At 32.4% G+C, this 22,743-nt stretch overlaps 4 protein-coding genes across 6 annotated transcripts; 2 read left to right on the top strand and 2 right to left on the bottom strand.

Moving 5' to 3' along the window:
- Positions 1 to 475: 475 nt before the first annotated feature.
- Positions 476 to 7,880, top strand: LOC125048836 (mismatch repair endonuclease PMS2). 3 transcript variants are annotated; one of them, XM_047647754.1, is made up of 8 exons: positions 476 to 753; positions 889 to 1,048; positions 1,154 to 1,297; positions 1,363 to 1,564; positions 1,635 to 3,278; positions 6,489 to 6,687; positions 6,893 to 7,042; positions 7,718 to 7,879. In XM_047647754.1, the coding sequence occupies exons 1-8, from the start codon at positions 691 to 693 to the stop codon at positions 7,781 to 7,783; spliced, it is 2,628 nt and encodes an 875-aa protein (XP_047503710.1). In that variant the 5' UTR covers positions 476 to 690; the 3' UTR covers positions 7,784 to 7,879. The 3 variants fall into 3 exon arrangements, with proteins under 3 accessions (XP_047503710.1, XP_047503712.1, XP_047503711.1); XM_047647756.1 differs by lacking the exon at positions 1,635 to 3,278 and having other exon boundaries at positions 7,718 to 7,880; XM_047647755.1 differs by lacking the exon at positions 889 to 1,048 and having other exon boundaries at positions 477 to 753.
- A 4-nt stretch (positions 7,881 to 7,884) lies between these two features.
- On the bottom strand, positions 7,885 to 10,481 carry LOC125048837 (glutamate-rich WD repeat-containing protein 1). The gene is made up of 7 exons (XM_047647758.1): positions 10,067 to 10,481; positions 9,839 to 9,998; positions 9,413 to 9,631; positions 9,174 to 9,310; positions 8,916 to 9,070; positions 8,440 to 8,654; positions 7,885 to 8,046 (listed from the first exon to the last, which is right to left on the bottom strand). Exons 1-7 carry the CDS (start codon positions 10,369 to 10,371, stop codon positions 7,909 to 7,911), a joined length of 1,329 nt encoding a protein of 442 aa, XP_047503714.1. The 5' UTR covers positions 10,372 to 10,481; the 3' UTR covers positions 7,885 to 7,908.
- An 892-nt stretch (positions 10,482 to 11,373) lies between these two features.
- Positions 11,374 to 14,118, top strand: LOC125048636 (pentatricopeptide repeat-containing protein 1, mitochondrial). Its single transcript, XM_047647413.1, has 4 exons — positions 11,374 to 12,923; positions 12,997 to 13,163; positions 13,621 to 13,792; positions 13,864 to 14,118. Exons 1-4 carry the CDS (start codon positions 11,427 to 11,429, stop codon positions 14,101 to 14,103), a joined length of 2,076 nt encoding a protein of 691 aa, XP_047503369.1. The 5' UTR covers positions 11,374 to 11,426; the 3' UTR covers positions 14,104 to 14,118.
- On the bottom strand, positions 14,112 to 22,177 carry LOC125048637 (eukaryotic translation initiation factor 3 subunit L). Its single transcript, XM_047647414.1, has 10 exons — positions 22,020 to 22,177; positions 21,519 to 21,614; positions 21,202 to 21,366; positions 20,725 to 20,948; positions 19,425 to 19,557; positions 18,555 to 18,695; positions 17,362 to 17,649; positions 16,671 to 16,856; positions 15,829 to 16,062; positions 14,112 to 14,286 (listed from the first exon to the last, which is right to left on the bottom strand). Exons 1-10 carry the CDS (start codon positions 22,044 to 22,046, stop codon positions 14,152 to 14,154), a joined length of 1,629 nt encoding a protein of 542 aa, XP_047503370.1. The 5' UTR covers positions 22,047 to 22,177; the 3' UTR covers positions 14,112 to 14,151.
- Between the last annotated feature and the right edge of the window lie 566 nt (positions 22,178 to 22,743).

Raw genomic sequence — 22,743 nt, 5'->3', positions numbered from 1 at the left:
TTTTTATAATTCGCACTTGTAATTGCCATCCTCGGCCTAGAACGTATTGCTACGTTCTAAACCTTCACAGTCTCCTTTCTTAGGTAGCATACTCACTGCTTGTCTTAGAAATTCGACCGTGTCCTCCATGTACGGTTTAAGCACTCGCCCGGTACCGCACAACCCTCCCAAAGGCCGAGAACAAATTTAAATTAAATTAAAACTTGCCTTCGAACCGGGAATCGAACCCGGTAGGCGGTACCCCTCACCTAGCTGCCACTTAATAATACCACTAGGCTTAAAGTTATTTTGACTACGGGTTTAATCTTACTGTGCCAAGTCAAAAATTAAAAAAATGGTTGTAACTTTGGTGGTAATAACTAGGTACTGTAATATTTTATAATGACCTATAAATTATATTTAAATGTGTAATCAATAATTATTGGGCAGTACCCGTACTTACGTCTATCTGTTATAGAAACATCTGTGGATTACTACTCTGGGCTGTAAATGTTTTGAAGTTTGTAATTTGATGTTCCGGCGCAACGCGCGAGAATTGAGATTCTAATTTCTATTGACTTTTATTTTTAGATTTTACCTAGCAAATCAAAACTTTTATAATTTATTGTATTTGCTACCAAGGAAAGGTATACACATATTATGATTAGTAAATAGATAACGTTCTTTGTAATCTATAGTACATTGTTAATCATGAATCAAGAAAATATAAAACCCATAAACAAAGATACGGTGCATAAAATATGTTCTGGGCAGGTATGAATTTAAAATATTTAACATTTTTTAAATAATTTTAATTAAAGATGCATCCTTCACTTCTAAACTAACTTAGATAGGTTTTGGTACATATAAACAATTTAGGTAACCGCTACTTAAATGTTATGCCTATAGGTTGTTCTTAGCTTAGCGGTTGCTGTGAAAGAGCTTTTAGAAAATTCTCTGGATGCTGGGGCAACAAATGTTGATATTCGTTTTAAGAACTATGGTGTAGATCTTATAGAAGTTTCTGACAATGGTACTGGAGTAACTGAAGATAATATGGCTGCATTAAGTAAGATTTGAGCTTTTAATAGTACCTAATTTATTTAAATTAATATAAAATGATTTACATTATATACATACATAATATTTAATGCTAATAAGTATTTTTTTACAGCACTACAATATCATACTTCAAAGTTAAATGACTACTCAGATCTACTTGGAGTTACTAGCTTTGGCTTCAGAGGAGAAGCTTTGAGCTCTCTTTGTTCATTGGCAAATCTTACAATTATCACTAGACATCAAACAAGTAGCTATGGTAATTAAACCTTAATTTTTAATTTAATAATAATACCTTATTATTTAATTAAAATATTCTTGCAGCAACTAAAATACAGTATGATAACAAAGGTAAAATTTTAAGTAAAACACCATGCTCAAGACAAATAGGAACTACGGTCACATTAACAAATCTGTTTTCCTCTCTACCTGTAAGACAAAAGGAATTTCATAAAAACTCTAAAAGGGAATTTAATAAGATGACTAACTTATTGTATGCATACTGTCTTATATCAAAAGGAGTTAAGTAAGTAGTTGAAGAAGAATTAAATAACTATTATACAATTTTTATTTCACATTTAGATAATATTTTTCAGAATCACTTGCAGTAATCAGACACAATCAAACACAAAATCAGTTGTAGTAGCAACTACAGGTTCACAATCATATAAAGACAACATAGCATCTGTCTTTGGTCATAAACAAATTCAGAGTTTACTTGAAATTAATACAGAAATTGTATCTAACATCAAAGAAAACATATTTAAGGGCTTATCAGCTGAAGTGAAAGAACATAATGAAACAATTGAAATAGATGATGTTGAAATTGATTTATCTGAAGATTCTAATGATGCTGATGCAAATAAAACTCACAATAATCAGAGTGATAGCTTTTCTTTATCACAAAAATCACAAGGATATAAAAATATTCCAAGCCCAGTTGAATTGGAGGGGTTTATATCTTCATGCGAACATGGAAGTGGAAGGTCTAGTACAGATAGACAATTGTATTATGTCAATTCTAGGCCATGTGAGCCAACAAAAATTATTAAACTAGTCAATGAAGTATATAAACAGTATAATTCAAATCAATATCCATTTGTGTTTCTAAATATAATTATAGATAGAGATGCTGTTGACGTCAATGTAACTCCAGATAAGAGAAAAGTATTTCTTACTAAGGAAAAGGCCATTTTGGATGTTGTAAAGGCATCTTTAATAAAACTTTTTGAGAATATCCCTAATACACTAAAATTAAATTCCACTTTTAGTGAAGACCAATCTAAAGTGTTAGTGCCTAATTTAAGCCAACCTAGAATCTTTAATTCCTTTATACAACAATTTAATAAAAATAAAGAAATAATTACTGATTTGTCTGAAATATCTGAAAAGAATAAATCCAATGATTTAAAAAGAAAATTACCAACAAATTTGGACAGTTTTATATCAAAAATAAAGAGAAGTCATGAAACTGATGATAAAAAGAATGATCATGAAATACCAATTAATAATGAACTTAGCGAAGCAAGTTCAAACAGTAATTCTCCCAATGCCACACTAAAACAGGATATAGACTATGTTGAAGCCACCCCATCTTCATCAGAAACATCAAATGATAATGTACAGGATTATAAGAAACATTCAGATTTTATAGAAGTAGTTACTACTAACGGACCCGAAAATAAAGATAATCTAATAACGAAAGATATAATTTATTTAGAATCTACAGAAAAATTACCAGCAACACAAATTTTAACACTATCAAATGTGATAACAAAAGATTTGCATACAATATACTGCAAAACAAAAGATCCCAATAAGAAAACTTCTAAAGAGAAAATGGAAGAAATAAAAACTTTTGATAATAAAAAAGTGAAAACGGACCACAATGACTTGGGAAAAACATCTAGACCATTTGTTACCTTTAAAACATCTTTGGAACAGGTTAAATGCTTAACTGAAATTTATAACAAGAAAAGCAAAAAGCAATTACCCGAAAGAATAAAATTTAATAGCCGCATTGATCCTGTGTTTAATAAAAAATGTGAAGAAGAATTAAATAGGGAAATATCTAAACATTCATTTAAACAGATGCAAGTGATTGGTCAATTTAATCTAGGATTTATCATTACCCGCTTAGATGATGACCTTTTCATCATCGACCAGCATGCTACCGATGAGATTTATAATTTTGAGACCTTACAGAAAACAACTGAACTCACAAGTCAAAAATTGGTTATGTAAGTTTCTATTTCCTGGTTTTAGTAATTTTAAGTTGTAAAATTATTTGATGATTTATAATACATATTTCTGTTACATTAATATTTTCTTGAAATATTTAATGATATATAGACCACAAGCCCATGAACAAAAAATACCTGTGAAATGACCCAACCTGAATTACGCTTAGAAGGCTGTTACTATATCTGAAAATAGCTCTGAGCACTATGCCGTCATTTCTGAGCGGTACATGTGAGTACGTGAGTGAATGGACTTTCTCAGGTACAATGGGGGAATTTCGACTAATTATTAATGTACGGCTTTGTTATAAGTGTATAGATGATTAAAAATAAATGTCGAAAAACCTAGTGCCGTACAAAAGTGATGGTGCCGGAAGTCGGTGCAAATTTTTAATTCGACGACAGTTGCAGAAGCAATATAGGTCATTTATTACTGTACGGCATTTGTGTGATTCCTTTTGGACACATATACAGATACTTTACCCGTAAACGCCGTACATATTTCCAGCGGAGCGGTCGAAAGCCAAGGGTCGGAACCCTACCCCTACACCCATATACCCTAAGGTCATTGTAAAATGTACGGCAACATGTTCAAAATATTATTTGACACGGACAATAATATTTTATAATTATGCCGTCCAAATATTATAGTTAATATTTGTGTAATTAAATATTTATCGAAATTTCAGGATTTACCAAGTTCTTACTGCTGTAAGATCAGAGAATAATGTACGGCAACTTGTTTTTTTACATAATGTTACTAAATATTACCGTTGTACATTATAGCCGTTCATTATAAATGGTAACAAATAAAAATATTATGATAAAAAATATATGAAATTTCTGAAATTTAGATGACTTTTCAAATGCTCCTAGAGTAATATGGGGAGTAATATTTTCAAAGATTATTGTTATTTTATATGTAACAAATATAAATAAACAAAAAAAACCAGATGCCGTACATTTTACTCCAGATTATTCTTTACAGCTGATAAAAACTTCGACGACGTTTGAGGTGTCCCTTAAGGTCATTAATAACTGTACATATCTGAGTATACTACCATAAGGCTGTAAAGTATATTTACAGCCTTACCTTACCAGCAGAGAGAGGTAAAGTAAAAATGTTTTTAACAAAAATAAAAATATAATACAGGGCGTCCCAAAGTTATGAGACATGAAGGGAAAGTACCTTAAATATCGCAGATAGGGTATTTTACTAAAAGAAGACTTTATGTTATTTTTAAGTTAGTAATTCTACATTCAAAGATTTTTTAAAAACTACTTGCCTCGTCTGGAAATCGAACCGGCTTAAATTTAAAAAAAAAAACACCCCTACTTTTATGATGCCAATCGAAAGAATGGCCAAAACCTAATAACTTTTTTAAAGTAACAGACTCGTAGGGGATTTTTTTAGGCCGAATACGATAGATAATGTTTTTAATTTGATTAAAAAGATATATTCACGCTGTTCCTTTCTTTTAAAATACTATGTTACTTAAGAAGAGTTATTAGTTTTTGGCCATTCTTTCGATTGGCATCATAAAAGAAGGGGTGTTTTTTTTACATTTAAGTCGGTTCGATTCCCAGACGAGGCAAGTAATTTTAAAAAAATCTTTGAATGCAGAATTAATAACTTTTAAAAATAACATAAAGTCTTCTTTTAGTAAAATACCCTATCTACGATATTTAAGGTACTTTCCCTTCATTTCCCATAACTTTGGGACCCCCTGTATTGGTAGGCGGTGGTAGCGGACTATCGAAAGTGTACGGCATTTATCTTTTATTGAAGATTGTCTAAAGTATTAATAACCTGTGTTATTGCCGTACAGATAAAAGTCACCGAAAAATGACTCTTTTCTGAGGAAAGTAATTTACCCCATACACCTATGTGTTCCACAAAAAATGTACGGCATGCTGGAAAATGTTATCTATTTGTGAAGTACTCTCAAGATCATTTAATTTTATGTTGTTTCATATCATCATCACCTATATGCTAATCAGACATATGTTGCGACCCTTGGCTTTCGACCGCCCCGCTGGGAATATGTACGGCGTTTACGGGTAAAGTATCTGTATATGTGTCCAAAAGGAATCACACAAATGCCGTACAGTAATAAATGACCTATATTGCTTCTGCAACTGTCGTCGAATTAAAAATTTGCACCGACTTCCGGCACCATCACTTTTGTACGGCACTAGGTTTTTCGACATTTATTTTTAATCATCTTATAACATATAACAAAGCCGTACATTAATAATTAGTCGAAATTCCCCCATTGTACCTGAGAAAGTCCATTCACTCACGTACTCACATGTACCGCTCAGAAATGACGGCATAGTGCTCAGAGCTATTTTCAGATATAGTAACAGCCTTCTAAGCGTAATTCAGGTTGGGTCATTTCACAGGTATTTTTTGTTCATGGGCTTGTGGTCTAATATAAAATTCCTCCAAAGACAAATTTGCCCGGCATTGTGTTTGGCAGAACATGCGACCACTATTGTACCACCTTACACACATTTTTGTACCATAGTCTTGCAATTAATTATTATTATTATTATGAAAGGACCCAATGAAGATGGATGAAAAACAATGGCTGAGTTTAAAACTATGTACTAATTCAATTCAGAGCTTTCTTAGCAGGAGCTGTTACCTCAAAAGTTAAATAAGCTCGAAACTGTTCTACCAAACACTGATGTTTTTATTTTAAATTTAAGTACAATTATAAAATACAAAAACGGTGCGTGTAATTATGTACGCGCGTAAGAAGTTATACTTCTTTGGCATTATTAAAAATTGTTTTTGATTGCATGCAAATAATTAATTACAATTAAATAATACAAGACTGGAAATGGAATCATTATAGTCAATAAAGTTCAGTTTACATTTGAAAAATTAAATAAATAAATATTTATTATTATTCTTTTACATTAAGTGTAACATAAATTCTAGTATTATTCGAATGTTGTTTTAAATTATGTCCAATGCCGTAGCATCTTCCGTGGGCAACTTCATTCTGTTAATTTTGTGTCACGGTGCGCGCGCATCGTAAAATTTCACTCTCATCAATTTTTCATAACATAAAAAGAAGTATAACTTCAAAAATTTCTCAAGCATCACACTTGGGGTTAAGTCATTAGACTTATTACAGAAAGGATAATAAGGTATAGAAATGGTTGGCCTTCAATTAAAAAATATAATAATTTTTTTAGCCCTCAACAGCTTGAGCTCACTGGTGTCAATGAGCAAATATTAATGGATAATTTAGACATATTTAAAAAAAACGGATTTACTTTTGATATCGAAGAAAACGCTCCTATAACCAAAAGAGTTAAATTATTAACATTACCAATGTCTAAGAACTGGATATTTGGCAAGGATGATATTGAAGAGCTTTTATTCATGCTAAAGGTTTGAAAATAATTGATAATATTTTGAAAAACTAGGTGATCTTTTACAAGAATTTTACCACCTGTATATATCCTTTTGACACATAATTTTTGGTTTTACTATGTCATTCTTACATATATATAAGTATTCACAACTAGAAGCCAGGCAATGGCCAGTTTTTAAGAAATTATCGTACAATAAGAGATAGATTTTCTGCTCTTTACAGGAATCTCCATCAGAATACTGTAGGCCTAGCAGAGTAAGAGCAATGTTCGCGTCGCGAGCTTGCAGAAAGTCTGTCATGATAGGCACAGCTCTTAGCAAGGCGGATATGAGACAGTTGGTCGATCACATGGCAGAAATCGACAAGCCCTGGGTAACAATCATTGCTATCCTATTTATTTATAGAATTGTATCAGAAATACAAAATATATTTATTTAGTGGAATCTCGATAACTCAAATTTGACGGGAAATGCAAAAACTCGATTTAACGAGTTTTTGAATTATCAAGAACTTCGAGATTCATATGATTTAACAATTTTGCTCCATTTATCTATCTCATAGTTAGTTCCAAATATCTACACTTAAGGGCCGATTTACATTATCTTAGTGTTTAGCAGAGTGCTTTAGGATAGTACTTTAGTTGAAACATGGAAACGCTACTTGCTTTAGTAAACGCTACGCTAAAGAACTTGCCTTTCAAGTTGTACTAAAGTACTCTCCTAAACACTAAGATAATGTAAATCGGCCTTAATGCTCTCGGTGTTGTATACTAAAATTTACGATGACTTTGTGTTAGAGATTCAAAAAATCTAGCTTAGTATGTACTTAAAATAAATATAATAAATGAGTTTGATGTTCATCTGTTTAAACTATTTCACATCTTGGATTATATTACGATTCTGACCATGTGAAATTTATTTTTTAAAGTAAAGTTTGTAATTATAAAATTAGTTTCCTAATCAATGAATATTAATTCATTATTTGAAAATGGATTATTACTATTCAAAAAGCATTAGTAGTCCGTTAATTAATTAAACTTTATTTCAGAATTGTCCGCACGGGAGGCCAACAATACGCCATTTGGTTAATTTGGCTATGGTGCATACTTGCTAATTAATTTTTATTTACTTTAAATCATGAACACAAAATTTTTATACATAATGTTTTTATTACTAATGATCAAGATAGTACTGTGATATAAATAAAAAACTTTAACAATTTTAGTTTTTTACTTTATGTTATACACTTATAGTTTTAAATATATTAAACCCCGTATGAGCAGTTGTAACCATAACTCCAGGTATCTGCTTGTGCCAATGAAGTTCCTTAATATCTGTCTGTCCTTGATGTATAAAAAGTAGTTGGGGTGGTAAGTTCTGTAATTAAAAAAATATCTTAAGACTCAATAACATAGATTAACACACAGACTTATAATAATATATTAAAGTAAATTAAAAAAAAAAAAAAAAATTATTAATAGCTTTTTAGCTATTGTGTGTGGTTTTGTTCATGTTCAGTCCTTATTCTTATTAGCAGTGCAAAATGCACTGTGCAATTTTAAGTGATTGGTGAAATTTTACATAAAATATTGCAACATTGCAAAAAAGCAGGGCAGGTAGTTTTATATAAAACAATCACGTACTTAGGGTTTCCCAATTTTGATGAAACTAATATTACTTATGTATTTTAATTCGTAAACTTAAATTCTGGTAGTTTGACCAATGTTTACAACTGTGCATAATTCCTATTGTTTAAATGAATATTCCCACCTTTAATTCCTCATCAACAACTTCATCGTCATCTCGTTCAACAGCCAAGTCCCAGAAGGCTACTTGATTGTCTTCACCAGAAGATGCCAAAACTGAAGCTTCTGTCCAATGCCACTCTACCGAGGTTATTGGTGCTGTATGGTGTTTAAATGTACCAACTGGGGCAGTAGGGAATTGCCTTAAATCCCAAATATGTAAGACTCCATCATCTCCACCTAACAGGAAATAGTTTTAATTATATAACAATTTACATACATACAAGGATTATGTGGTTTTATCCGATATATTTAGTTATTATATTTTCATTCATTTTACTATTTGGTTGTTTGGTATGCGTTTTATAGTGACAGGCATCTTAAAATGCTTAAATAAATTTTGGAATGTTAATAAAACATCCAGACACCCAGTAGGCACTGTTAAGAGCCTACTAGGCCTCACAAAGTAGACAATTTCAATTTCTATACAGGTATACTAACCACTGGCTATAAATGGTTCTTTACTATTCCATGATATTACATTCACATCGTTTTGGTGAGCATTTTCTGCAGTCAACATGCATGCTTTGCTAGGGGCTGCTCTGGTGTCCCATATCCTAATTGTTTTGTCCACTGAACAAGTTGCCAATACATTCCTAAAAACAAAAATTTAACTGAATTAAAATTAATTTAGCCTAAAATTGATATTTATTACAATAGTACATCAAGATCAAGTTATATTTATAAATAAAAAAAAACCTTTCATTAGGAGACCATTGGATATCTTCAACTGAGCCTGTATGACCAACCAGAGGCCTTTGATCCACTGTCCATGTTCCAGCTTCATTTGGTTTCCAAATGTGGATGTCTCTTCTACAATCTCCTGTTGCTAACACCTGTAATGTTATACACAATTTAAAATCTTAATCCTAAATAGAGTTATCATAAGAATTAAATAATATTTTCCACTCCATTAGGAAACATATGCAGCAACTTACACCTGGTTCAGTTGGGCACCAATCTAATCCAAAGCCTTCTAGCTGATGGCCATTAAAAGAGTATAAAGGTTTAACAGGATTAGCCACTGTATCAAGATTGTATCTTTCTAGTAATGCTGGTTCATCAACAGCTTGCAATTGCTGTGTTATATTCCATACATCAACTCTCCCCAGTTCAGACCAACTTGCTGCTAACACAGAATTTTTAAAATTAGTTGCCTGGAACAAAAAAGTTGTTGATTATATTATAGTAACAGCAGGCAACAGGGTTGTTGTTATTTACTTTATGGACAAATACATTATTAATTTCTACATAACTACGAAATATTATGTAAGTGCCTAAGATCTTAAAGGCAAAAATGATTTCTTAAAGGCTTTGTTAAAGAAATCATGGGAAGACATAGTATTAGTATTAAAAACACATACCCTTATCCTATTGACACAGCCTTGGTTTTTAATGACAGCAAATGTCATTTCTGGTTTCTGCTCTTCATCTTCTTCTTCATCATCGTCATCTTCACTTTCTGATGCTTCATCCTCTCCTTTTGAAGTTTGATGAAGGTTTGACATTTTGAACACTAGAATACTTAACATAAAAGTTATTAGCTTTAAGAAGCACTAGATGAAAAAAAATGTTTTACAAAATGTTTATACTTATTAAGGTGTGCGCTTTGTGCTTGTGTACCGGCGACGAGATACGCCGTCATCGGAAATTGATGTCTATCATTTCCTAGATTATCTTGTATAATATCGAAGCTTAGGCACGGAGCTCCGGTCTGGGCCTGGTGCAACATAACATACGCAGACTGGTCACATACCAGCTGCTCATCTTCTTTTAGTTCTTGACCAGGAAGGAATGTTTTGGGACGATCGTCGTCGTCATCTGATTTTTCGTCCATCTCATCATCTTCACTTTCAGAGGAACTTGCTTCCATTGGTTCTTCATTTTCCATTGACATTTCTGAAAATTTTATTTGCTACAAAAGTAGTAAAATAACTAATTCTTCAGAATATATAAACTTGTAAAGTTCAATTTATAAAATAAAAGAGCACTTTACAACACGTGATTGGTAATGTCAAAGTCGAAAATAATTGTCAGTTGTCAGTAGACAGTAATTAATGTCTAATTAGGCAAGACAAGTCTTGCTGTCTTCCGCGCAATCACCCTAAGGTGGCGCTGGGAACCCCGTTGCGCCCATGGGCTTGCGGGGGGTTGCGTTGTACGCGCCACGCTCAACGGCGGGGCGGTCGTTGAGGCGGGCCTGGAGCAGCCCTAAGCCAAGACAAGGCCCAAGCCCGGTCTAAACCCCCATCCATCCACATTCCACACTCTCCAGTCTCCACTAGGTGACACGCGACTGCGAGGGTGTGGATGGGGGCTCGCGTATGTAAGAGTAAGTAAGTAAGTATGAGATAAAAGGAAAGTTTGTATTTATAACCAGCCCTTTGTGAAAATATATTTCAGTAAGTAAAAATAGATGAGAACTATGTGTAAAAAAAATATGAAGAAAAAAAACCAATAAAAAGTTATAAATAATATTTTATTAGTTTAATTTACTCATATTACTATATTTCTATATATAATCATTAAAAAAACATGTGTGTGTACTTATGTACACGCGTTAGAAGCTATACTTCTTTGGCTTACGCCAAGATAAAAATCTTTTAAAAAAATTTATCTTTCGCCTTTTTCTACGTTTGTAGAAAAAATTACACTAACAATAGAAAAAAGGTATTTAATACATTGAAAGTATTATTATAACACATTATCTAGTTTAATTAACTTTATTTAAATATCACAAAAAAAATAATTTCTAAATCCTTAATTAAAGAAATGGACATTTTTATTTAAAAAATTGGCTATATTATTGCGTATATCCTATATATAATATACTCTATGGTTTAATTTTGTCTGTGGTTTTTCAAGATAATATATATTTTTATTGGCCTACAAGGCCATAAACTAAAAAAAAAAAAAATATCTTACTGCAAAATAAAAACATTAAAAAAAGAAATGGCTTTAAGATGTTTAAACTTTGTTAAAAATATTTCAAGGAATAAATCGATAATATCTTTCGTTCGTCATAATTCTTTTAATATTACAGAAAAGGAGCGCGCTATTCCTGCTAAAACATTTAAAACAGAAAATAATGTAACCTACCTAGAAGACCCAGATACTTTTGGGACTATTTCAAAAATACCAATTATTAAAGATGAAATAATTGAAGATGAAGGAGACCTACAAGAAGAAAACTTTCAAAGTAGCCGCCCATTGAAATCGCAACAGTTAACAATAAAACAATATAGTGACATTATCAAACAATATGTACAAAATAAGAGAATAAAAGAAGCTCTAGATGTATTAGAAGTAAGAATGCTGAAAGAAGATAGAGTTAAACCTGAAAATTACATTTATAATATTTTAATTGGTGCATGTGCTGAAGTTGGTTACACAAAGAGAGCCTTCAAATTATACAATGACATGAAAAAGAGGGCACTTAAACCTACAGGAGACACATATACATGTTTATTTGAGGCCTGTATGAACAGTCCTTGGAAAGAAAATGGTCTCAAACTTGCAAGAAATTTAAGAAATCTCATGATAGAGAAAGGTGTTGAACCTAATTTAACAAACTATAATGTAATGATTAAGGCATTTGGTAGATGTGGTGATTTACCTATGGCCTTTAAAATAGTAGATGAAATGATTTCAAAGAAAATAAAGATTAGAGTCCATACTTTCAATCACCTTTTACATGCATGTATCACAGATAAAGAATCGGGGTTAAGACATGCTCTTATTGTTTGGAGGAAAATGTTAACACTAAGAGAGAAACCCAACATTTATTCATTCAATCTTATTTTAAAATGTGTAAAAGAATGCAATTTAGGGAGTAAAGACGACATTCAAGAATTAATAAATATTATTCAAGGGTCAATACTTCAAGCTAATAATAAATCTAATAGGCCTCTCCAAATTGACTCAAGTAAAAATAAAGATTCAAAAGATGAGATAAAATTATTATCACCCTCATCTGTTAGTAAAGACAATGACAATGAGCTACAAAACTCTTATGATCACAGTGCAAATCAACTTTTACCAATACCATTAAATGAAGAACAAGGTAATACAAATCAGAATAAAGAAAACAGTATTACTTTAAGATTTGTTACACAGAACACACCCAGCAAAACTAATCAAAGTGTCCCAAATTTACTTTCACAAACATTACAACTGGAGCAAGTTTATGGCCTACAAGAGGTAAAGAAAGTGCAAGATAAATTTGCTATTGTAGGAGGCCAAGATGATTTTTTAGAACAAATGGCATTTTATTCTGTAAAACCAGATATTAAAGTCTTCACCCAAATGCTAGAAGTTATTGACAATAATATAGAAGCTGAAAATAAAGTTTTATGTACCATTAAGTCAATGAAATTACTGCCCGATATAGAATTTTACAATATGCTCATTAAAAAAAGGTGTCTAAGATTAGATTATGAAAATGCATTTGTAAGTATTATTTTACATAGCAATAAAGTAAAAATTCTAACTTGTGACCATCAAGAACACTTTTTTGTTTCAGGCAGTCAAGGAAATTATTGAAAAAGAGTCCAAAAGAAGGATGAGGCTACCTAACAAAAAACGCAGATTAAAAGTTAATATAATGACTTATGGCATACTAGCAATGGCCTGCAAAACAAAAGAAGATGGTGAAAAACTTTTAAATGAGATGAAAGAGAAACAACTTAAGTATGAATTATTTACTTTTAAATAAGTATCTTTTCAAGTGTATTAGACTATTATGCTTTTAATAGAAAAGGAATATTATGTCTTGATTAATACTGTTAAAGTGACACAAGATTTTGGAAAATAATAGATGAAACAATAGGGATATACTATATTTATGTATATACTGTTGATATTAATTCAAATTTTTTCTTTGATATTAATTCCATCTACCACTCTTCCAGACTCAGACTAACAGTAACACAGTAACCTATATAGTCTGTCTCACTCTAACGCGTACCGGCCGCGCTTACGTTACGTCACCGATCTCGTAAGAGAGATGTGAAACGCAGTATGCGTTCTGTCCCGCTTCATTCACTTCGCTCAATGCCCGCGATATAATCTATGCTTAAAAAATATTATTTTAGCTGTTTATATGTTTTATATAATAAAAGGGCAATGGTTGTTAAAATTGTTTCAGAGTTAACATCCAGATTTTAGGCACCCTACTTAGGCATGGGACAGCAAACTCAAAATTTGGATATGTTTTGTATGTAATGGATATTGTAAAACAGGAGAATTTGAAACCCAATGATATATTTATGAAACATCTAGAATTATTCAATGAGAAATGTGAAGCAATAGTCAAAAAGGTTTTAATTTTTTAAATTTACAATTATCAATTTATTAAGGCCATTATTTATAAATATAATGTATTTTTCAGTACAAACAAAAACAAGTCAACAGTGTTTTTGTTGATGCATACAATGGATTCAGTAAAAGTTATAGTAAATGGTTAACAGAAGTGAATATTGAGGAAACATTGCAAATTGAAGATCCCTGGAAGCAATTCCAAGAACCTCATCCAGAGACTGTGCAAAGGGAAACCTTTAAAATAGACGAGCCCAAAAGGTTTTATAAAAGAAATCGAAAGTTTGTGCCTCTTATTGTTAAGGTCAATTAAAAATATACTACAATATTAGTTTGTTTTTATTTCAAATAAAAATGCACATTAAATCTTAATATGGTGCAATTTTCGGTTGAGTTCTTCAAACTTCAGAAGCTTACGAATAAAGAAGTCACCATAACGATGAGCCACTTTTGTGTCAGCAATGTGTATCATGTCATTATCAATGTAGAAATCCAACTGAAATAATAAAACATGATCTTTTAAAATGGACACTAAATTTGCATTATCTTCAAGTACTGTTTAAAAAATAAATCTGTATATAAAACAAAACACACGTTTTTAATGTTGAATAATTGCAATACTTTAAATATTTTGTAGAATTATGTTCGACAAGGCGTAAGGCTGACCTAAAATTTAATAAATAAGTTAAAGGGCTGTATTACAACATGCAAGACACTGGTTTTACAGAATTTGAAATAATATAGTATGCTCATAGATTTCAACAATTAGCGCATAAAAGATAATCCTCTATTGAAGCATATAATATAACTAAAATCATAAATTATGAATTTAGTTATAATATGTCACCCTAAAATTGTAAATACCATTATTAGGTTGCGTTAATACTCTATATCGCGAGATTGTTAACTGTCGAAAGATACGTTAAATTGTAAGCAGTACGTTGAGTTTCACAATCTTTCGACAGTTCACAATCTCGCGAGATAGATTATAATCTAACGGTATTTAAAATTTTACGGTGATATATCGACGTAGGAAAGCATATTTGCTGTAAGTAGACAAAATACCTAAAGTGACTTTTTACTGCCATAAGAATCAGAAAAAAAAACCGCATCGAATGTCCCGGGTCCTGTGCCTCTACGATGAAAAAAAAATTACATACGCCGTTGAAAACGCCCGTACTTATATTTTTTTTAGCAAGATTAAATGCTATATGTAGACCAAAATCCAGTCATTTTAGACAATTTGTACTTACAGCAAAAGAAAAACTGCATTTTTTTCTTTACAGATACTTACTTCTTCCCATTTAAAAACTTAACGCTACTTACAGCATTTCTGCGGCGTGTGATTTTTACATTCGTTTCCTTACAGCAGTTTTTTTTTACCATTTACGACATTTTATTTCAACCAAACATTACATTACCAAATGACCCACTGCATTTCTAGATCTAATCATAATTATAAACTAATCTTACATCTTGAATTGCAATTGAAAGTACCCAAATACATAAATGTACTGCATACAGCATATTTACCGCCTATAAATTGATAATATTTCCGCGCGTACATTTTTCTTCCTTAGTTACGGCGTTTTAAAGGTTTGTGATTTAAAAAACTGTTTGCTGTAACTAGCCAAACACGTACTTATAGTAACTTTGGATAAAAGGTTTACAATGCAAATGGTGACTGGCAGTTAAATAAATATATGTTTCAAAAATGGTAGCAATATCATGGATAGGTTCGACACTATTAATTTTTTTCCAAAATTAATTAAGTTTTTTGGCTCTGGTGAACAATTGCAATATGTCTACTTACAGCAAATATGCTTTCCTACGTCGATATACAAATCATTGTTTTTTTTTTATATAATAGGGGGGCAAACGAGCTTGGGGGACGACCAAAAAGGGCAGTCTGCGCAGCCCATAGACACCCACTTTTAGTGGGTGCGTTGCCGGCCTTTTAGGGAGGAGTAGACTCGCTTTTTAAACATTTGGAGGTCGTATTTCTGAGAAAAAATAAAAAATGTTAAAATTGAATTACCTCTGAGCCACTCTGGAACTTTCCATCAAGACCACTGGGTCCTTTAGACCACACAACATTCTTCATCTTATGTTTGAAGCAGAGCAAATGTATAGCTAGAGCAGCCTGCTCCCGCGCAGCCTCGCGATCTCCGCCTCTCGCCGCTGACATGAAGACAGCTAACTTCGCGAGGGGCAAAGTTGTGTACAACTTCAAGTAAGACCGAATAGTAGGCAACATTTTTTGTTGGCGAACCTTAAAAAGGAAAACTTGTTTTAAACTCGGTTTTTTTCGCGGTTGTTAAGTGATAACTTAACATCAGGCGAGCCTCCTGCCCGTTTGCCCCCTGTTCTACATATAATAATAAAAAACGTATTGGTTAAGTAGTTTTTCAAACATAAAACATACAAAATTCAAGGCCTTTATTAATATATAATGGAAGGAAGTAATCTTCCTCAAGTAACTTTAATTTGATGTGTAAATAAATTAAAGTATTCACAATTCCTTTATTAAATTATGTATATATGTACAAGCGCTTTAAACATTGGTTTACAGATTGTAAAATCGGGCTTTTAATTTAACGGCCAATAAATAGAATAGCAGAATAATGTCAGAATTTTTAATTTTTCAACTATGTTTTATTGTTGTAGTTTTTCAACAAAAGTATCCGAAAAAAAATTACAGTTTAAATAAAATAGTATATAGATGTAGTGATTAGCTTTATATTAGTTTAATACAGTGGCAAAATGTAGTCGGGGATCCTTATACTACTTTTTTCTTGCTGTAATCTGGGACTATTCTAAGATATAGAAAAAAAAAACACTACCATTCTAGTTAACTCATTACAAGATAATAAAAACTACCTCATCCATGAAGACTTGTGTCTGATGCTTAACAGCGTCTCTTCCATAGTTGGAACCAGGCTCAATAGGTGGGGGGCAGGCCGAGAGGAACTTAGGACAAGCCATAGTAAAGCAACTTTCGAATTCACCCAAATCCCCGTACTGCATCTTGAACATCTTCTCGTGGTAGTTCTTCTCGCGAAGCACCTGATAAAGATAAAAAAAAATATATGTTTAATATGGAACATAAGATACAGGTATTATATATATACCCTACTCATCGGCAAAGAAGACAGAGGGTGTAGGCCGAGAGAAAAAGCCGGCAAAAAAAAACTCGGTACTCCTCTAAAATAGCAAATCATCAAACAACACTTATTTTAAAACAAATATCGCAAATTAATTAGAAGCCTGTCTAGCACTAGTCCCAAGCCCTTTTAACAACTAGATAATCGTTAACTTTATAGTAAGCCTTTTTTTTTAGCTATTATATAATGTCTAACACAAATTTATTTCCAATCTTTCAGTTTCATAACTTACAAAAAGATGTTATTTCGGGGGTCGCGAAACATAAGTGATTGAGAAATGATTGTCTATGGTAAACCAATATAAATTGCAATGTCTCTATGAAATATTATCGTCATAAAGAATCCAAATTCTTCGAGAAACTCACAATTAAAAACTCAATGTTAATGCTAATCATACAATAACTTACCTGCTGTATGGACTCATCGACGCACTGTGGATGCAAAACCAAACAGATGGCAAGGAGATGGTACATCTGCTCTGTCTGTTTGTTAATCTGGTCGTTTTGGTAGGAACGAGATGAAAACAGCTGTTTTGTACGTTGCATGTAAAGCAGAGCAGAGGAAAGAGTTCGAATGGCATCCGCATAACGACGCATCATCATGTAGGCGAAACCCACATAGTAGGATGTGGATATCTGGCAAGCCGGTACATGGGAGTACTGGGACTTTTTGTGTAGCTCAATGTTTTCCAACACCTGAAATTAATTTATCATTTTTGTACTTTTTTAAGCGAGTTACCAGAGTCTGACTTATGGAACACATAATAAAGTTTATGTGTACACTATAATTTAGTTGTAAGTAAATGGCCAGTCTCAACAGAAATAAGATGTAGAAGAACAGAACTATAATTTTAATTGAATCGTAATTTTTAGTTACTTTAACCACAGTGTATGTGTACACCGCTACAGAAATACATAAACAGTGTAAACTCCATGTAACGTCCCTCAATTTAACGACACAACCCATAAAGCGTCGAAATCACTCGGCTTTGGTTGGTTTAGCTTGTCTTCCATACAATGATACACTCTACATAGCATTACACCCACCCTCAATAACGACAACAATTAGATACCAAAAAAGTACTTTTTGCCGATATGTATTAGTTAAAACTGCAGAGTTGTGTACGTTGTTTTGGCGCTTTATTGTCCTAGCCAGAAATAAACTCGACTGTCGGTACTCGTCATACGTACCGAATTTTCAAGAAATCAATTCTTTTTTTTTACAAATCGCGCATGCTTGCATGAGCTTCATCACGAAGATGCCTCAATATAAGTCGCAAGATATAAGTAAAAAAATACTGGTACAGTACAAAAATAACAGACAACGCAATAGCGTTCAAATACGAATTGTTTTTATGTAATTACTAACACTAGTCTGAAATAAACTTTCTTTTTCTAATACAGATTTTTCTTTCTTGCCTTTTATTTAGCGGCAACTCTTTGTAACGTTAAAATAGGCACAGACCTTTTAGTGTCGTTATATAGATTTTACACTGTATTCGGGATTTGCTTGTCTTCCATTACACCACCAAGCCTTTCATAATTAAATTATTGGTTAAGGATTTGAGCCTCAATGTCTCATGACAGAGAAAAACATTTACCTTTATAGCCTGGTAGTAGTCTCCAAGCAATGAATGCAAGCGGAGTAATCCCACGAGAGAGAAGTATCCCAACATCTTGTAGAGCGAGTGTCGGCCGAATTCACCAGCCACTGAATCTGGGTCGCCGCCTGCAGCGTACACCTGCAAAAAATTTATATTTGAGTAAAGTAAAAGTAAAGTAAAAAAAATCATTTAATCATGTAAGTAACATAATGTACACTTATGACTTGTCAGTAAAGAAATACATATTAATGCTTCTAATTTTTCATTTACTGCCAGTTCTCAAATCAAGGGCGTAGAACGGAAGAGAAGAACTGGCAATAAACTCTCCGCCACTCTTTAATCGTCTTTTTTTTACACGACGTTTGTAAGGATATGAAATAACATTTAATGCTAATATTCTTCGGCATTTATGCATTAACCTAACAATTTGTATTAGTTACTATTAGAAAGAATATATTTTAAGCCACCTTGTCTAATTAAAGTTCTCAGAGTTTGAGTTTCCAGGTAATATTTAGAAACAAGACTTGCGCGAACTATATCTTAAGGCCGATTTACATTATCTTAGTGTTTAGGAGAGTGCTTTAGTACAACTTGAAAGGCAAGTTCTTTAGCGTAGCGTTTACTAAAGCAAGTAGCGTTTACATGTTTCAACTAAAGTACTATCCTAAAGCACTGTCCTAAACACTAAGATAATGTAAATCGGCCTTTATACATTTTTAACGCACAGCCTATAAAATAGGGATCACTAAAAGGTTCTGAGTTGTTCATTGCAGTCTAGACATTGTAGGGATTCCAGAGTCAGCTAACACCGAAAATTGACGTAATCTACCAAAATATATCTTAAAACATTTTTAATACAAGAATTACCTCAAGTTGACGTTTGATGTTAGACTTGTCTACAAGAGAATGCAAAACATTCAGAATACAAAGAACATTCCAAGCCTTATTATCAGTGTTGAGGGCTTCAATTTCAGCAGGGCTCAGTTTGGAAGTACGAGACCTAAAAAGTTTAATATGTTATATTGGGATTAAAGAATTTGTTTCAACTGTAAGCCTAAAAGATAGACTTTAAGACTAATCCTAAGCAAAGGGCATTTGTTGTATTCGGATAATTCGATGTTTCCTGTGAATATTTTCCTCTACCTTGCTATTTTATATTTACACACCCAAATGTATTTACCGACCTGACTCGTATGTATGTATGTATGTAGTGTGGACTCAATTTCCGCAATAAGACGCCCATTTGTTCTGTTGGGCGTAAAGTCCTGGCTAATTAGGCCAGCCTAGCTAGTCCTTTCAGAAGCTCAGAAGTTTCCAGTGAAGAGACAGTGGCACGTAATTGTCAAAATGTAATGATATGACATTTTGACATTAATTCTGTTGAGGCTTAGAAGTTGCATTGTCACTAGCGGGTTTACTCATGGCAATACCATTTTTGACTACGCGTTTTGCGACTAATGGTGAAGATGGAGTTCTGTGGATCTTTAGCGAATCACACCTAAGTATTTGAGTTTCTTCTTGAGAAATATTTCTATGTTGAAGAGTTTAGGATGTCTCCTACAGACAGGAACTCTTCAGTTGAGAAATAGGATTACTTTTGTTTATGATCTGTTGACAGACTCATGCTCAGTACACCTTCTCTCACTCACTCTGAAGGCCCTCCTTATGAGATAAGTTCCCCCATACTAAGATAGCTTTGTCATCAGCATACCCTACCATGTAGAGACTGCTAGCATTAAGTTCTGTAATGAGCTCGTTAACTACTAGATACCACAGTAGTGTTGATACAACACCACCTTGTGGGCAATCTGTGCTGACAATACCTAGTGCAGTGGTATTTACGGTGAACTGTATAACTCGTTGTTTTGCCTTTTTGTTGATGGCACTTTAAATGTTCCTAGTGCTCTGGTTGTGCTAGAGAAATTAGTTTTGTCAAAGGCTCCTTTTATGTAAATAAATGGTCCAAGTGTCGGCTGCTCTGATTTCAGAGTTACCAATTTGATGTGATACTGTTGATTTCGACTAGCTGTATTCCTGTTGATTTGGGTGTAAGAATTTAGATAAGGACACCTGGCTCTGTATCTTCTCCAGCGTCTTTACAAAGAAACCAGACCCGACCCAGACGTAAGCCCGGATTTATGATGTAAATATCAATTTTTGAACTTACCTGTATTGAGCAAAAGATTGGAACTGGTACACAAACTCATCAATCAATTCCCACAACCATTGGTCAGGCAATTCTAATGGTACTGGTGTCTCTGCCGACAATATATAGTTGAAGAGATCACAGTAATTGTAGAAAGAAAGAAATCTTTGTTCTGGCTTTGGACCACCTGGGACACGTGCATAAATATCACGGAAGTACAATTCTTTGTAGAGAATCATGAATACCTGAAAAAGTTAACTTTAAGATAAATTATTGAAAAAATTGTTTTATATCCATAGGAGAGAATGTGTGTAGTGGTTTTAGACTTGAAGTGGAAAACTCATTATGCAGTCTGATTGACAGATTGTTGTAACTTATAAGGCACACACGCCCAATATTAATAAATAATATAAATGAATTAACACAATGTAATGCATGGTGTATGTATATCTTCAATTTGAATTAACTAAATGAATAAATGTAATTTTGAACACTTACATGATCATTATCAACAATTGATGCTACTTCTTTTTCATCAGGCCATGGAGTACTTTCAAAATGTTTTTCAGTAAGTTTGGGAAAGGTATTCTCATATAGATTCAAAATTTCATATGTTACACCTTCATTTATCATGTTTCTGAAGTAGATAAGGAATTTTTGCACCTGTAATATTGATGTTACATATATAATTTATTTAGAAAAAATATAACATATTATATGAAATCCGATTCAGTACAATCTGTGTGAATTGTTCTAGGCAATCTATTATATATAAGTTTAAAGAATATACTTTCAAAATAGTTTAAAATACATACCATTTCTGGCATTTGATAATATGATCTGTCATGGTCAAGATCATATTGGGGATCTCCTGTATGGGGTTCATAGTCCCCATGGGATTCATACCCACCCTGTAACAATATATTATTTCAATAAATTTTATAATTTTAAATTTAGAATTACATAGTTATTAAATATTATTATGGAACTAACTTATCTCGATCAACGATCTCAGCGGTTTTTTCGAAATTAGTTAAGATATTAATATTTTACATATAATATTGCCTCTATTATCAAAATTTAAATAATTTTTCCGATGAGAAAGGCCTTGTTAACTGTTAGGGTTTATTTTGGTAGGTTAAAATGATAAATGTTAACATTCCCAGTATGTTGCAACTAACACACAAAAAATAGTATTGTCTGCTAGAAATATTACCAAATAAAATAGATAATTTTTTAGCTAAATACTATTTTCTTAACCTTATCACTAAAATATTAGGTTATGTACTGAACAAGAATATGGTGATAGTTCTTACTTCGTTATATTCGTCGCTTGAATACATTTTAATGTCACTTAACTTGGTAGTAATTTATTATAAACAAACCATATAGGTATCAGTATTTATTTTTAATGTATTTGGAAAACTATATCAAATGAGCCTATTGCCAACAAATTACAAAAGGCATCACAATTCACAAGGCACAGACAACAAAGGTACTTACTCTTTTCTAAGTTTTACCTCGTCTGTGGCAAAAAAGTATTGTGGTAAAGTGGCATTGACGGCATATCTACTTATTGCTTTTTATCAATTATCTGAGACGGGAACCTTAATTTGGCGGGGGGAAATTAATTTTTTGCACTTTTTTTTGGCTCTATCAACTGTTCGTTAACTGTTCTTCATGGTTCTATAAAAAAAAATTTTTGTTCGTTCTTATTTTTTTTTTTTTAATTATAAAAAAATTTACCCTCAATTTGGCACGAACTATAGATATTTTGATATTTTTTTATTTTTTTTAATAGTTTAGAACTATTCAATAACTGTTCGTTCAAAATAAACAACTGTTCGGCTTTCATTATCCTGTACTTTAATAATAATTAACTTTTTTTTTATAAATCTTAATTAAATGTTATTGCGCATGCGCAGTATCAATGCGCATAGTTCTCATAAATTATACGCGGCCTATATGAATTCGATTCAAAGAGACAACACAACAATAACAGCAACAACAACAAAATCATCATCATCACCCGGTTTTTAC

The sequence above is a fragment of the Pieris napi genome, chromosome 4, assembly GCF_905475465.1.
Source record: "Pieris napi chromosome 4, ilPieNapi1.2, whole genome shotgun sequence".
In the NCBI taxonomy this organism is placed as follows: Eukaryota; Metazoa; Arthropoda; class Insecta; order Lepidoptera; family Pieridae; genus Pieris; species Pieris napi.
Note: the sequence above shows the minus strand (reverse complement) of the source record. Positions and strands in the feature narration are given on the sequence as shown.